General features: G+C 44.3%; 1 protein-coding gene across 1 annotated transcript in view; it reads left to right on the forward strand.

Annotated features, from left to right (window-relative positions):
- The first annotated feature begins 210 nt into the window (after positions 1 to 210).
- Positions 211 to 13432, forward strand: part of GPR39 (G protein-coupled receptor 39) — a 203051-nt gene continuing 189829 nt past the window's right edge. The window contains exon 1 of the mRNA XM_074335467.2: positions 211 to 1435. Coding sequence (XP_074191568.2) covers positions 580 to 1435 — 856 coding nt within the window. The 5' untranslated portion in view covers positions 211 to 579. The remainder of the gene's footprint in view (positions 1436 to 13432) is intronic.

The following is a 13432-nucleotide window of genomic DNA, read 5'->3' on the forward strand; positions in this document are numbered from 1 at the left end:
TCCTGGGATGCGCGTCTGGGCAGCGGGCCACCGCTGGCTCGGCGGTCGCGGCGTAGGCGGCGGGGGAGGTGGGGCCACCGTCGCTCGGTGCTCCCGAGCCAAGATCTGAGCAGACGGCCGCTGAGAACAGTTAGAGGTGGTTAATAATTGATCTCTGACCAACCAGCCTCCAGCAGCGCCCAAGAGGTTGCTCCTGGAGGTTGGGTTGGGGCAGGCAAGTGCCGGGAGGGGAGCGGAGGGCTGCAGGGCGAAGCGCTCCTAGGGCACCGAGAAGGGCCGGCGTGCTGGGGGCTGTGGGGCTCCCTGCCTGCCAGGAGGTTAGAACCTAACTTCCTTTGCGCTCTCCCCGCCTCACTCTTACACACGCCCCAAAACTCCACCCCTAGGCACCTCCCGGGCCTCTGCCAGGTTGGGCTGCTCCAGGAAGTTTCCATGAAAGCACCTGAAGTACTAAGTTACCTTTTCCAGGTAAGCGCCAGTGAGAAAAAACCCTGCTGAGTTGTAGCCAAGAACTCTGGGCTCCACTGAGAGGAAATACATTAAGATCTTGGGTCCTGGTGGTTTGTGGCTTTCTTCCTGATGGCGTCACCCGGAGGCCTCGGCAGTGACTGCTCCAATGTTATCGATCACAGCCATGTCCCCGAATTCGAGGTGGCCACCTGGATCAAAATCAGTCTCATCCTGGTAAACCTGGTCATCTTCGTGATGGGCATCCTGGGGAACAGTGTCACCATTCGGGTCACCCAGGTGCTGCAGAAGAAGGGCTACCTGCAGAAGGAGGTGACGGATCACATGGTGAGTCTGGCTTGCTCGGACATCTTGGTCTTCCTCATTGGCATGCCCATGGAGTTCTACAGCATCATCTGGAACCCCCTGACAACGCCCAGCTCCGCCCTGTCCTGTAAGCTTCACAATTTCCTCTTCGAGACCTGCAGCTACGCCACGTTGTTGCACGTGCTTACGCTCAGCTTCGAGCGCTACGTCGCCATCTGCCACCCCTTCCGGTATAAGGCCGTGTCGGGGCCCCGCCAGGTGAAGCTGCTGATTGGCTTCGTCTGGATCGCCTCCACCCTGGTGGCGCTGCCTTTGCTTTTCGCCATGGGAATTGAGTACCCCCTGGTGCACGTGCACAGTCACCGGGGTCTCTCTTGCAACCACTCGCTCACCCGCCACCACGAGCAACCAGAGACCTCCAACATGTCCATCTGTACCAACCTCTCCAGCCGCTGGACCGTGTTCCAGTCCAGCATCTTCAGCGCCTTTGTGGTCTACCTCGTGGTCCTGGTTACCGTGACCTTCATGTGCTGGAATATGATGCAGGTGCTCAAGAGGAGCAAGCAGGGCACCCTGGACTGCAAGGGGCAGCAGGAGCAGCTGAGGAAGTCCGAGAGCCAGGAGAGCCGCGCAGCCAGGAGGCAGACCATCCTCTTCCTGAGTGAGTCCTGGGTGGAGGGCAGCCTGGGAGCACACCCCACCCCCACCCCACCCCACCCGGCGACTCCCTGTGGCCTTCTTAACACGACGTCTTGCCTTCAAAGTGTAAACTTAAGTTCTTGAGGCAGAACAGGCATTGATCTGAGTCTCTTGTTGTTTCTTCTGTCTGTTTTGAGGATTAAGGTTATGGTGAAAACAGCACTAGACCAGAAGTCAGAAGGTCTGGGTATATTCCAGAATGGCACCTTTGGGACCTCCAGCGACTCTTGGATAAAATGGGGATAATAATACAGGGAAAGGGGTGGGTCAAATTATGTAATGAGGAAGAGGTGGAACTCCTTTGAGAAAGGTCAAGTACTGTGGATATTTTGAGCCTGCCTTTACCTTGGAGAACCCTTCTCAGGCAGTTAGATTTTGTTTTCGTTTGTTTGTCTGTTTTTCTTCTCCTTTGGAGAAGCAAGGCTGTTAGAATACACACTCTCCAAGCTGCTGTTTTATTTCCCCAGAGTGATCTACCTAATCTTAAGAAACTGCAGCTCTCAGACAGCTCTCCCCAGGGTGAGGCCTGAGTTTCTGCTGTGGTTGGTCTGCCCCTCATCTGAGAAGAGAAACATGGCAGGGCCACCCCGTGTTTGTGTGATCGAGAAAATCTGGCTTCACAGATTCCTGGGACTTGGTTGATCATCTAAAATACCCAATTCCCATGAGAGAAAGCTCTTCATTTTCCAAATTTTGTTGTGATGCAAATATTTAAAGTCAGGCCCTTCTGTCAGGAAGGAAGGAGCCCACCATCTGCAGAACCCCAAGCCTTCAGAAGAGGGGTCTGGTTGCTGCCCTCTGAGAGATGGGGCTTCAATGGAGACGCAATGTTTGTGCGAGAGAAGCTATTAAAAAATATTTTTTTTAGCAGAAACAAGAAAAAGATGTGGGTGTGTCAGTGTCACGGGGGAGTCAATGTAACAAATGTTTCCTCTCTGCCCTCTCCCCTTTTCAGTGTGGAGTCAGGAGAAGGAATAAATCATGGTACTGTTTGTTTTGGTGTGGGAAACCTGAGCAACAGGTTCCAGGACCAAGAGTTTGGCATGAAAAGAAAATTGAAGGCAATTGAAGAGATGGAAAGAGCCTAGTCTTGTCCCAGCCCTGACTCTGGCTTCTGGTGTGTTCATACAACTGACTTGACTTTGTGTCTGTGCAAAATGAAAGGAGGGAGTTTGTAATTTTTGGATGCCTCCTTTGCATCAGCGGCTGTGTTAGGTGATTTACATTTCCATTTTATAGAGGAGGAACTTGAGGCTTACAGAAGAGAAGACCTAGTTCAAATGCACATACGAGGTATGATCAAACAATATGGTGAATGTTTAAGTAAAAAAAAAAATTATTACAGTAAAAGACGCATTGCCATTAATACCCCCAAAATACCCCCTGTCGCTTCGAACACACTCATCCCATCATTCTTGCCACTTTCTGAAGCAGTTCTGGAAGACCTCTTTCATGAGTGTCTTTAGTTGTGCTGTGTTGGCTGCCTCGATGTCCTGAATCATTATGACTTTGGGGAAGAGCCAGAAGTCTCACGGTGCCAGATCTGGTGAATAAGGTAGATGAGGACACACCGTAAGGTTTTTATTTGACTGAAATTGCCATATACCAGAAGTGATGTGTGACACAGAGCATTGTCATGATGGAGGATGAAGTAAAGACTCTTACAAAAGAGGACTTCCAGAGCTGCTTCAGAAAGTGGCAAGAATGATGGGACAAGTGTGTTCGAAGAGAGGGGGAGTATTTTGAGGGGGATTAATGGCAATGTGCCTTTTACTGTAATAATTTTTTTAATTTAAACATTCACTGTATTGTTTGGTCACACCTTGTAAGTGTAGCTCCCAGATTCTCTCTTTGCTTTTCAGGGAAGGGAAGTGATTGGCTGTCTGTGGCTTTCACAGGCTCCTGGTGAAGGGAAAAATGAAATAAAGCAGGACTTTGCCAAGGAAGGTGCTACCTAGATTAGGCTGGTGGTGTTGCTGCCTCCCAGGGCCAACCTTTCTGGAAATTGGAGTAAGAAGACAACTTTCTCTGGAGACTTTGGAAGGGCCCATAACCCAACTCACTGTCTCTCACTCAAATGGCTGCTGCCCAAAATATTCCAGGAAGGAATGAACATTGCATTTGCTTAACGCTTGAACATCTGTGGAAAGGCTAGTTCTCTCTTCTCCCAAACACCCTTAAGCATATCTTAAACTTTTAGCAGTAGTTTATACCTCAGTGTGAATGAATTTCCTTCCCCTATCCCTTTTTTTTTTTAGTTCAGGGCACCTACCTCCTACTCTAATTTAGTAATATTGCGGCTAAATTGAACCAAGGAAAAGTAATTGATTATTGATTTCTCTTTGTTCTCTATTGGACCAGCCTCTGTGACTTTTTGTTTTTCCCCGCATAGATATCTCTTTTCTTCCTGCGGGATATTGTTCCAACTTAAAGTCGTCTCCATTTTGAAGCATAAAATCAGAACGCCACAGCTTTTATTTCGAGATGAATAGGACCTGGAAGATAGCTCACACAATTATCGTCTGGAATGAGTTTGTTCTTGAAGCTGCTCTCATTCCTTACGTCTAGTTCTCTCCCTCTTTCTTGTAACAACGGTGTATTCATCACCCACTGTGTTCCAGGCATAAAGCTTGTTGAGTGGCAATCAGGTGCTCAAAGTATGATAACGTCTCAGAGAAATTTACCGTTTGTATTTAGCCCATTTCCTCTGCAGTAGGTTTTCAAAGCAATTCTTGTAAATGTGCCACTCTCCCAGTGAATTTAAAGAGCTTTTAAAAATAGGAACCTCACTAATTAACTCAAATTAGGAAATAAATTAATGGAGTGAAGAGGAAGAAATCATGGCCTGCATCCATCAGATTAATACAATGCAATTTACTTTGTGGGTTTCATAAAACTTAAGCTTTGGGGCATTTTTAACCCAGAACAAATGAATATATAAATTGTTTACAAATTGCTGAATTTAATATAGTGAGTTAGCTGTCGTTTCAGCATTTCAGCTAACAGATGTATCAAATTAAAACAAATATTTGTTCATTTCAAACACTTTGCATTTAATGTGAAATGTAAATGATGACATAGCACAAGATGTCTTTGGAGCTCTTGAGGCAATAAAAAAACAATTAAGGATTTCCCCCCTTGTTGTAAGAATGCTAATTTCTGCATAACAGAAACGAAATTCATAAATCTACCCGAGATAAGGAAGTCTATGTAGAAAATATTAATTTCCTTCCTACATCTTTTGCAACTGTGTCTCAGTCTAGTTGAGGTGCTGGGCTGGTGAATAATGAAAACAAATTGGGAACTCTGGGAGAGAAAGATGCTGGGATGCCTCCTAGCTCTCAAGCAATTTGCAGGAGAAAACAAAACATAAAAGTGTACATTCCTGGAAAGACAAGTGTTTCTTCATAACTCTTGGCAGCTCAATAAGAAATTAGTGCTAGACTTATTACCTTTTGCAAGGTTATGGCTAATATGGTCATGGTAATACTTGACTGATGACAGAATAGGTTGCTGGTCAGAATATTTGCCTCTTCTGGAGAAAGCAACTGGTGCATTTGGCTTTTTATTCTACAGTTGTTGAGGATATGCAAAATGGGCCTTTTTTTCAACAGGCTTCTCCAGACCTTCCATCTTATCTTTCTCAACTCTCCCTTGGAGCTGATTTCAGTGCATGGGGCATTCAGGTCCATGGACACCAATATTTGTGTCATTGCCCATGTGGCTTGCTGTTAGATGTCACCCACTCAAAGTGGAGCAAAAGTAGTTTAAAAGAAGTATACTGTATTTTTCTTTTGGGGTTGTAAATTGGTGCAGCCACTGTGGAAAAGAGTATGGAGGTTCCTGGAAAAAATTAAAAATAGAACTACCATACGATGCAGTAATTCCACTTCAAAGAAAACGAAAACAATAATTTGAAAAGATATATACACCACTATGTTCACTGCAGCATTGTTTTCAATAGCTAAGACATGGAAGCAACCTAGGTGTCCATAGATTGATGAATGGATGTGGTACATATGAGCATATAAATAGAATTTTACTCAGCCATAAAAAGAATGAAATCTTGCTGTTTGCAACAACATGGGTGGACCTTGACAGTATTGTGCCGAGTGGAGTAAGTCAGACAGAGAAAGACAAATACCTGATGATCTCATTTATATTTGGAATCTAAAGAACAAATAAATGAACAAACAAAACAGTAACAGACTCAGAGGAACAGAGAACAAACAAACTGATCATTGCTAGAGGAGAAGGGGTTTGGGGGATGGATGAAAAAGGTGAAGAGAAAGAAGACGTACAAACTATCAGTTATTAAGAATGAAAGAGAGAGAGAGAGAGGAAGGGAAGGAAAGAGGGAGGGAAGGAGAGAGGGAGGGAGGAGGGAGAGAGAGAGGGAAGGAAGGAAGGAAAGAAGGAAAGAAAGAAAGAAGGAAGGAAGGAAGGAAGGAAGGAAGGAAGGAAGGAAGGAAGGAAGGAAGAAAGAAAGAAAGGTAAGTGGTCTCTAGAAGCTGGACAAGGTAAGGAAATAGATTTCCCCCTAGGACCTCCAGATAGGAATACAACCCTGCTAATCCACTGATATTAGCTCAATAAAACCAATTTTGGACATCTGACCTCCAGAGGATAATAAATATATATATATTGTTTTAACTTGCTACATTTGTGGTAACATTGTAACAGCTATAACGATCTAACAAAAGCAGTCTCTTTAAAGATTAAAATATAAAAGAATATTGAGCATTTACAGAAATAAATATTAAGAGAAAATGCTAATGAGCAATAATAACAGCCACAATTTACCGAACATAGTCTCTGTGCAAGACAGTTATGCTCATATCCACTCATTGATGAGGGCGCCAGATTCAGTCCCATTTTATCAGAGATGCAACAGTTTCAAGAACTTAAATATATGTCCAAGGGACAGAGAGTAGATGGTGAAACAGAAATGTCAGTGAGAAAGAAGTGGGGCTATCAGAAGAAAAACTCAGAAATGTGATGTCATTGAGTTAAAAGAAAAGTCAGTCATCAATAAAAACAACATTTAGTTATTGACGTAACAATAAACTTGGGCTACCTGAACCGTCAAAATTCCTTGGTGTATAGCTGGTGGAAAATCTGTACAGAATATTATCAACTTGTGTATGTGTGACACATATTAAATTACCTTAGCGTATACATACAAAATTAAAAAGTTAAATTAATCAAGAATGCTTAATTACATTTATTAAAATTTCTAGTAAAGTGCTAAAAACTAAAAGGAATCTACTGTCGTTTTAATTACTAGCTTTCAAGAACATGAGGTGATGAGGACTAGGTCACAGCTACTTCCAGGAGATCTGTGCGGCAGTGATTGGCTGTCAAATGTAGTTACCATAAAAACGTTTTACAGGTAATTGTGAAATTATGAAATTAAAGAAACATCATAGAAGACTGAGGACTCTATAATAATTACACTCTTTTGCATCCTGATTTGCTCTCCAGAGTTGGAGGGAAAGGGAAGCAGTTGCATGTAGTGGCAGGAATTACACGTCGATTTGGGGAGCTCCTGGGGGGAAATCTTGAATGTGGACATCACCCATCATGTATATTTGATCTTCACTCTTACACGCTCCCAACTGAGCTGTTTTGGCTGCTCCTCATGTGTACTTGGATGGAAAAAGATGGTTGAGAGTTGCTGCTGTAACTGGACAACTTCAAAAAGAAAGTTGGGGTGGGTCAGGAGGTGAGGAGATCAGAATACCACGCTGTAGGTTTTTTGACCCCAGAGTTAGATGTCAAGTCATGTGTATATGTATGTGCACCATGGAGAGAGAGAGAGACAGAGCGAATGGGGGAGTGATGGGGGAGGGAGAAAAAGAACTGATGTTGATAGTGAGTCTTGTTTATCTGGGGACAATCAGTATCTGACAAGAACTCTTAGTTAGTTCCTTAAAATGGAGCCCAACATTTCATATGAAAAGAGGCTTGACTGGGACTTCACTGTGAAAAACAAAAGTGAAAATTATGAAAAGAAATTTGTCTTATATTTTGTCAAATGGGTTATAATTATATGTTAATTCTTATAATAATTTTTCAGAATGAAACAAGTGTGGCTTTTTTGAGGGCATACTTTTTCTGATGAAACTGTATGATGGCCTTTGTGTCTGATCCTCTCAGCAAGGTGATGTGGAGGGCTTTCTTCCAAGGCCTTCTCCTGATCCTTTGCTCTTTGAATCACCGTCACTGAAACACTTGTCCTGGCATCATTCTTGTCATTTTTCATTCTTTCAGGATTGACTGGTCTGATTTGGCCAGACCTTCCATTGTGAGTAGGTTGGCATCTGTTTCATGTGTTTCTCCAGCTCCCGTTCACTGACTTCATGAAATTCTGCACCCCAAAATAAAATTAACTGAAAAATCAATCTCTCTACCCTAGTGTATATCCACTGATTACATGGAAATGGATGCCTTTAAATGCTTCTAAAATGCCAGAAGAATTTTTAAATAGTTGTTGGATTAGTTTAAATATTGGTCTTATAATCGTGTTTATGTCATTAATTTTCTTAGCAAAAGCTTTTTCTGTGGTATAAAGAGGTATGCCAATTCAGTCTCTCAGGGAAATAGTACCAAAATTAAATTAGTGACTTATTTGGTATATTATTTTGACTCAAATGTTTGGCTATGTCAGGAAAAAGTTTTGCCTCAAATATTCAGGCTATCACCTGTGTTCTTTTCTTCCCTTTACTGAGGTAGAAGTGGCTGTAATAAGTGGTATTTCATGCTTGTTTTTCTATTTGTGCTATCTGTCATAAATTGCAAGTGTCCTGTGATCAGCCTGGCAGACAAACATAATAATGCTGCTTTATTTTTATAATCAGGCTGTCTCGAAGATTTCATTTCTGTGCTGGAGAGATGCATAATTCCCGTGCAAGGGAATATTGGAATCCCAGTCCCCATTCATTAGCAAGTCTGTTCATCTGTCTTAGTTGCATGCCTCATGGGGGCTGCCAAAGTGTAGCAAGGCAGCAGAGGTCTCAGCTGAGCAAAGCATTCGGCTTATTAATGCTAAAACCATTCAGAATAAAAGCCATTTGCGAGCAGAGACAGCACAGAGGAAGAATATTGAATTGGGAATCAAGGAACCCCATTCTGCCCCAGTAGACAAGGTCCCCTGGTCTACCCGTTGAATGACACTGCCATCTCTACTGCCTTTTCCTTCTGCTCTCCTTCTCTGCTGGTCTCCCACCCTGAGACCATCCAACTGACTCTCTACCTCTACTCCTTGGCTACTTACTGAGCACCGGAGAGAAGACTGGTCATCGTTGCTGCTGTAAGTTCTTGTAAACAGATATGTTCAGCCTCACCTGGGACCTCCTCTCTAGTGGGCACTTTCCTTTCTGAGGACCTTCAAAGACCTCAGGCTCCTGGAATACCTTTCTTTGCATCCAGCGAGTCTGCTCTCTACGTGAGGGACCTAAACTTGACATGTCACCACTGGAGGAATGTCTGCATCTATTCTTGCCTTGTCCAGGCTGTTCTTCATGCTGCAGCCACTGGGATCTCAGTGATGGCCCTATCCACAACCCAACAAATCCAAGCCCGTCTGTGGCTTCCCAATAGCTCTTATGTCAAGGGTCCAAATCCTCACCATAAGACCCCGCATGGTTGGCTGCCTCTTCAACTTTATCCAGAGAAGTTCTCCCTTATGTTAATCTGCTTGGCCTGACATAAAAAAATACCACAGACCGAGTGGCTTCAACATCAACAAGTGGCATTTATTTTCTCACTGTTCTGGAGGCTAGAAATCTGAGATTAAGGTGCCGGCAGGGTTGGTTCCTAGTGAGACGTCTTCCTTGTTTTGCAGATAGCAGCCTTCTCCCTGAGTCCTGGCATGGCACTTCCTCTGTGCACACTCCAAGAGAGAAATCTCTTCCTTTTCTGATAAGGACACCAGTCCTGTTGGATTCGGGCCCTACCCTATGACTTCATTTAACCTTTATTCCCTCCCCGAAGGCCCTATCTCCAAATATTGTCACATTGGGGGCTTCAACATATGAATGTGTGTGGGGGGACACATTTCAGTCCATAATACTCCTCAATGGCTCTGCCCCACTGGCCCCCTTCAATTCCTCCCACGGTCTGTGGCTAGGCTCTCTCCTACCCCCTGGCCTCCCTCCAGCCCCTTCACCAAGTTAACATCTTTAGATCAACCTTGGAATGTCTGGCCCATCCTCTCTGACTTGATTAATCCTCCCTTGAAACAAGAGTCACAGTTATAATTTTACATTTTATTGTGAGATCATTTGATTGATGTCTGTCTTCCTTTTAATTCCTTGAGGGAATTTAGCTCCCTAACACTGTACCTCCATTCTAGTACAGTGCCTGGCATGCAGCAGACGTTCAATGAATATTTGTTGACTGAATAAATAAATGAGGGAGACTCAACTTGGAATTGGGAAATGATGTTCTGTTTTCCCTTGGGCGATCCTCCCTATAGAAGTTATCATTCCTCAGAAATTTTCTGGCTACTCCGACCTAAAGACACTCTCTTGGAAAGGAATCTGGTTCCTTCCAGGCCTCTGAAAAGTCAAGCCATCATAGAGGACACTTAAAATTTTATCTCCCTTGAGCAAAGGAAAAGTCTGTGTTAATCAGCCCCCGAATATCAGCTTTTACCGTGTGTACCTGCCAGAAGTAACCATGAAATGAAAGTGATTGGGGTGGTATTTAACAATTCTTGTTAAACGGTTTCACAGGATGTTAATGCAAGGAGACAACTCTAAAAATTATTGCTTAGCAGGCCCTTTTGCCACTTGCTAACAAGGGGGTACTCAGGGTAATGGATAGAGGATGCAGTGGGTGCAATATTTTGAAAACATTCAACTAGTATGTGTTTATTTCCCCCGTAAATTGCATTTACTTGCAGCCATTGCCCACAAGTCTAAGCCATGAGGCTTGTCAGCTCAGGCAAGGCAAAAACAGGTACTGCCTAGCACAGAGGACCTATTTTGAGTCCAAATGCTGGATTTCTTGACCCCTTTAGCTAGATAGTTGTCTTGAAAGCCAGGCTTTCTGAAGGGTGAACAAGGATTGCTTAGCTCTGTACTCTCCCTTTCGTGTGTCACGAGCCCAGCCCGTCGGGTCAGCTCTGCCACCACGCAGCCAGTTCAGACAAGACCAAAGCTCAAGGGCTTGAAATTTCTCCTTGGAATCCACTGAAGGGTCTTCAGAAGTAAAGCAGCACAGGTAAATTTTGGTGCTGCCCCTGGGACCTTGTAATTTGAGTCAAAATTCAGTCCTGCTCATGTTCCCAGAGTGAAAAAGAGACAACCCTACGTGGAGACGCGTTTTGGCAGAGCAGCTGAGGCCCGTTAGTTCCTCCTGCCATTAGCCCGACCTCTGATGCTCGGTTTTCCTAAGCTTTGCTGCTGTCGAAGCCCTCCCTGGCCAGAGAGTGCCTCTGCTTCCATTTAGCTCCTCATGTGTTTCCAGCACAAAAGCCCCAGCTGCCCCAGTATTGCTTAGGGTCTGGTCAGAAGGCAGCTTCAGGGAGCTGAACTGGTCAGAGTAGCTCTAACTTATGTCTATTGTGCAATGGCCTGCTCATTCCTCAGTGATAATTTCAAGTCCCCACTTCTTCCTCAGAGCCGTCCTACACTGTTCTTCCCACAAATGATGAGCCGTCTTTGTCATTTCTCAGATGGGGGCACAGACGTCGTCTCCCTGACTATCCTTGGAGCTTCCTGAGATCAGGGACCTTGTATGCTCATACTTCTTCTATCTTCTTCACCTCCAGGGCTGGGGACACAGTGGCTGTGCACGGTTTAGTAGGTTCAGGGATTGAAATCCTATACAGTGGCTGCTGCTCCTGGAAAAGAGGACAACCATACAAATTCTGATCCTCAGAAAGTCACTTTAGCTCTACGCAGAAATCTGAGGTGGCTCCCCAAATTCCTGAGCCGTGTGTACACACGCATGCTCCCACTTACTCATTCAAACAGTTGAGGTGTTACAGTGAAGGGACTTTACAGAAGTAATTTAGGCACCAATTCAGTTGACCTTACACTAGGTAGGTTTTCTGTGTGAGCTTAATCAAGTCATATGATCCTTTAAATCTGGGTCTAGAGGTCAAAGACAGGGGAAGTCGGAGATTGAAAGCATAAGAGGGGTTTTATGGGGGAGACATTCTCCGTTGCTGGCTTTGGAGGTTGAGGGACCACTGGTGGGGGATGTAGCCCCCAGGAGCTGAGAGCCAGTAAGGGAGGGAGCACCACAATGAGCTGAGAGGCGGATTCCCCTAAAGCCTCAACACCTTGACATCCCGAGCAGGGATCCCAGCCCTGCTGTACCTGGAGTTCCAATCTATAGAGCTGTGAGCTAATAAATAGATCTTGTTTTAAGCCACTAAATTTGTATTATTTTAATGTAGCAGTAGAAAACGAATGCATTCTCTTAACTCTAATAAGGGGGTGGTTGCAAGGTAAACATATGTCCTGCCTTAGTTACATCTTCCAAGAAAGGCCCGATCTCTGGAACTTTCTCTTTGAAAAGCCCCACCTTCCAAGAACTGCACCCGTGGACCAGCGTTTCTTGATTCACCAACCATTTAGTGAGCACCTTCTAAGCGCGTGGTGATTAGGAAGTTTTCCGAGCTCCAGGGCAACGTGGCATTTTCGCTGGACTTTTAGACTGTTGTTTGGGAATTCAGAATTTGCTGTTTGTGTCCTGCCAGCTAGGTTTCTGGAATCCAGGATACCTCAGTTGTTAAAGAGGAAGACTGTAATGAGTGGATCTAGGTATCATCCTTTTGGTAGCCCTTTTCCTCATAGCCTGGCACTTAGTAGGTGACAAATAAGTGTTTGGTGAATCAATGAATGCCTGGGCAGCGTTGCTGCTTCCCAGGGCCTTCTTCACCAGAGGTGAGAGTGCCTGAATTCTTTATCATTTAGCTCCACGTGGAAAAAAGGGGGAGGATGCCAGCCCCAGTGCTGTAAGCAAGCATGAATAAGAGAGATGTCGTGGGCTAACAAGCTTTAGCATTTTCTGATGTTAGGGTTTCTGCCAATTGAGAAACTTGACAAAATTTCCTGTTTACACTTACTGTGTGTAAGAGCTATTCTGACAGCCAGAGGCTTTTTAGACATCTCATCGCACTGCTTTACACGTTTCAAGGGTGGCTGGTAGTTGGAGAGTGGTGTTACCAGAATCTGACAGACGGGGATCAGGAGGAAGGCTGCAGCATCAAATTGCTATCGGACTTGTTAAATGTCTAACTGGTTATGAAACTAAAGTCCCGCAGAAATGGGAGTCAGGCCCAGCTGAGAGGGATGAGGTTCATTGAACTTGTAGAGGAAAGCCATCATCTTTCACTAGTGAAAGCAAAGAAAAATCCAGCTTATTTTAGAAATAAAACACTACATAGAGTGTGTTTGGGCAGAGCTGAAGTCATTTGGTCTCTGGCTGTATGTATTATTCCTTGGAAGACATGATATACTAGCAGAAACAAAGCTTTCTGGGAAATTTATGGATCTACTTTATGCTGCAATTTTGAATGATTAAATATCTTGTTGAAATGACAGCTGCATATTTTGTATATTTAAAGGGTAGCTGATGGGTTATCATTGTTTTCCAAGTTCAAGTTTGTCTTGACAGAGGAGAAAAACAGGAGTCCTTGGTAACTGAAGGTTGCTTTCCAGAGGATGAAGGAAGCTTATGTAGAAGCAGGCTGTTTTCCTTCTTGGGCCTGGGGCTTTCCTCATTATTGAATCTCTTGAAGGCCCAGGTTCTCCAGGAAGCCTTCCTGGACTGGCTTTGCCCTGCTCTCATCACTCCAACAGGTCTTTGCATTTTATTTTCATGCTTCATTCATCAGGTATTTATGAAAGCCTAAGACATGCATGATAGCATTTGGACTGTAGAGATTAAGATGCTAGTTCCCTTCTTCATGGAGCGTAACATTTCTCTAGTTGGGGCATCA

This window comes from Rhinolophus sinicus, chromosome 17 (genome assembly GCF_057876585.1).
Source record: "Rhinolophus sinicus isolate RSI-liver-muscle chromosome 17, RSI-T2T, whole genome shotgun sequence".
Taxonomy (NCBI): Eukaryota; Metazoa; Chordata; class Mammalia; order Chiroptera; family Rhinolophidae; genus Rhinolophus; species Rhinolophus sinicus.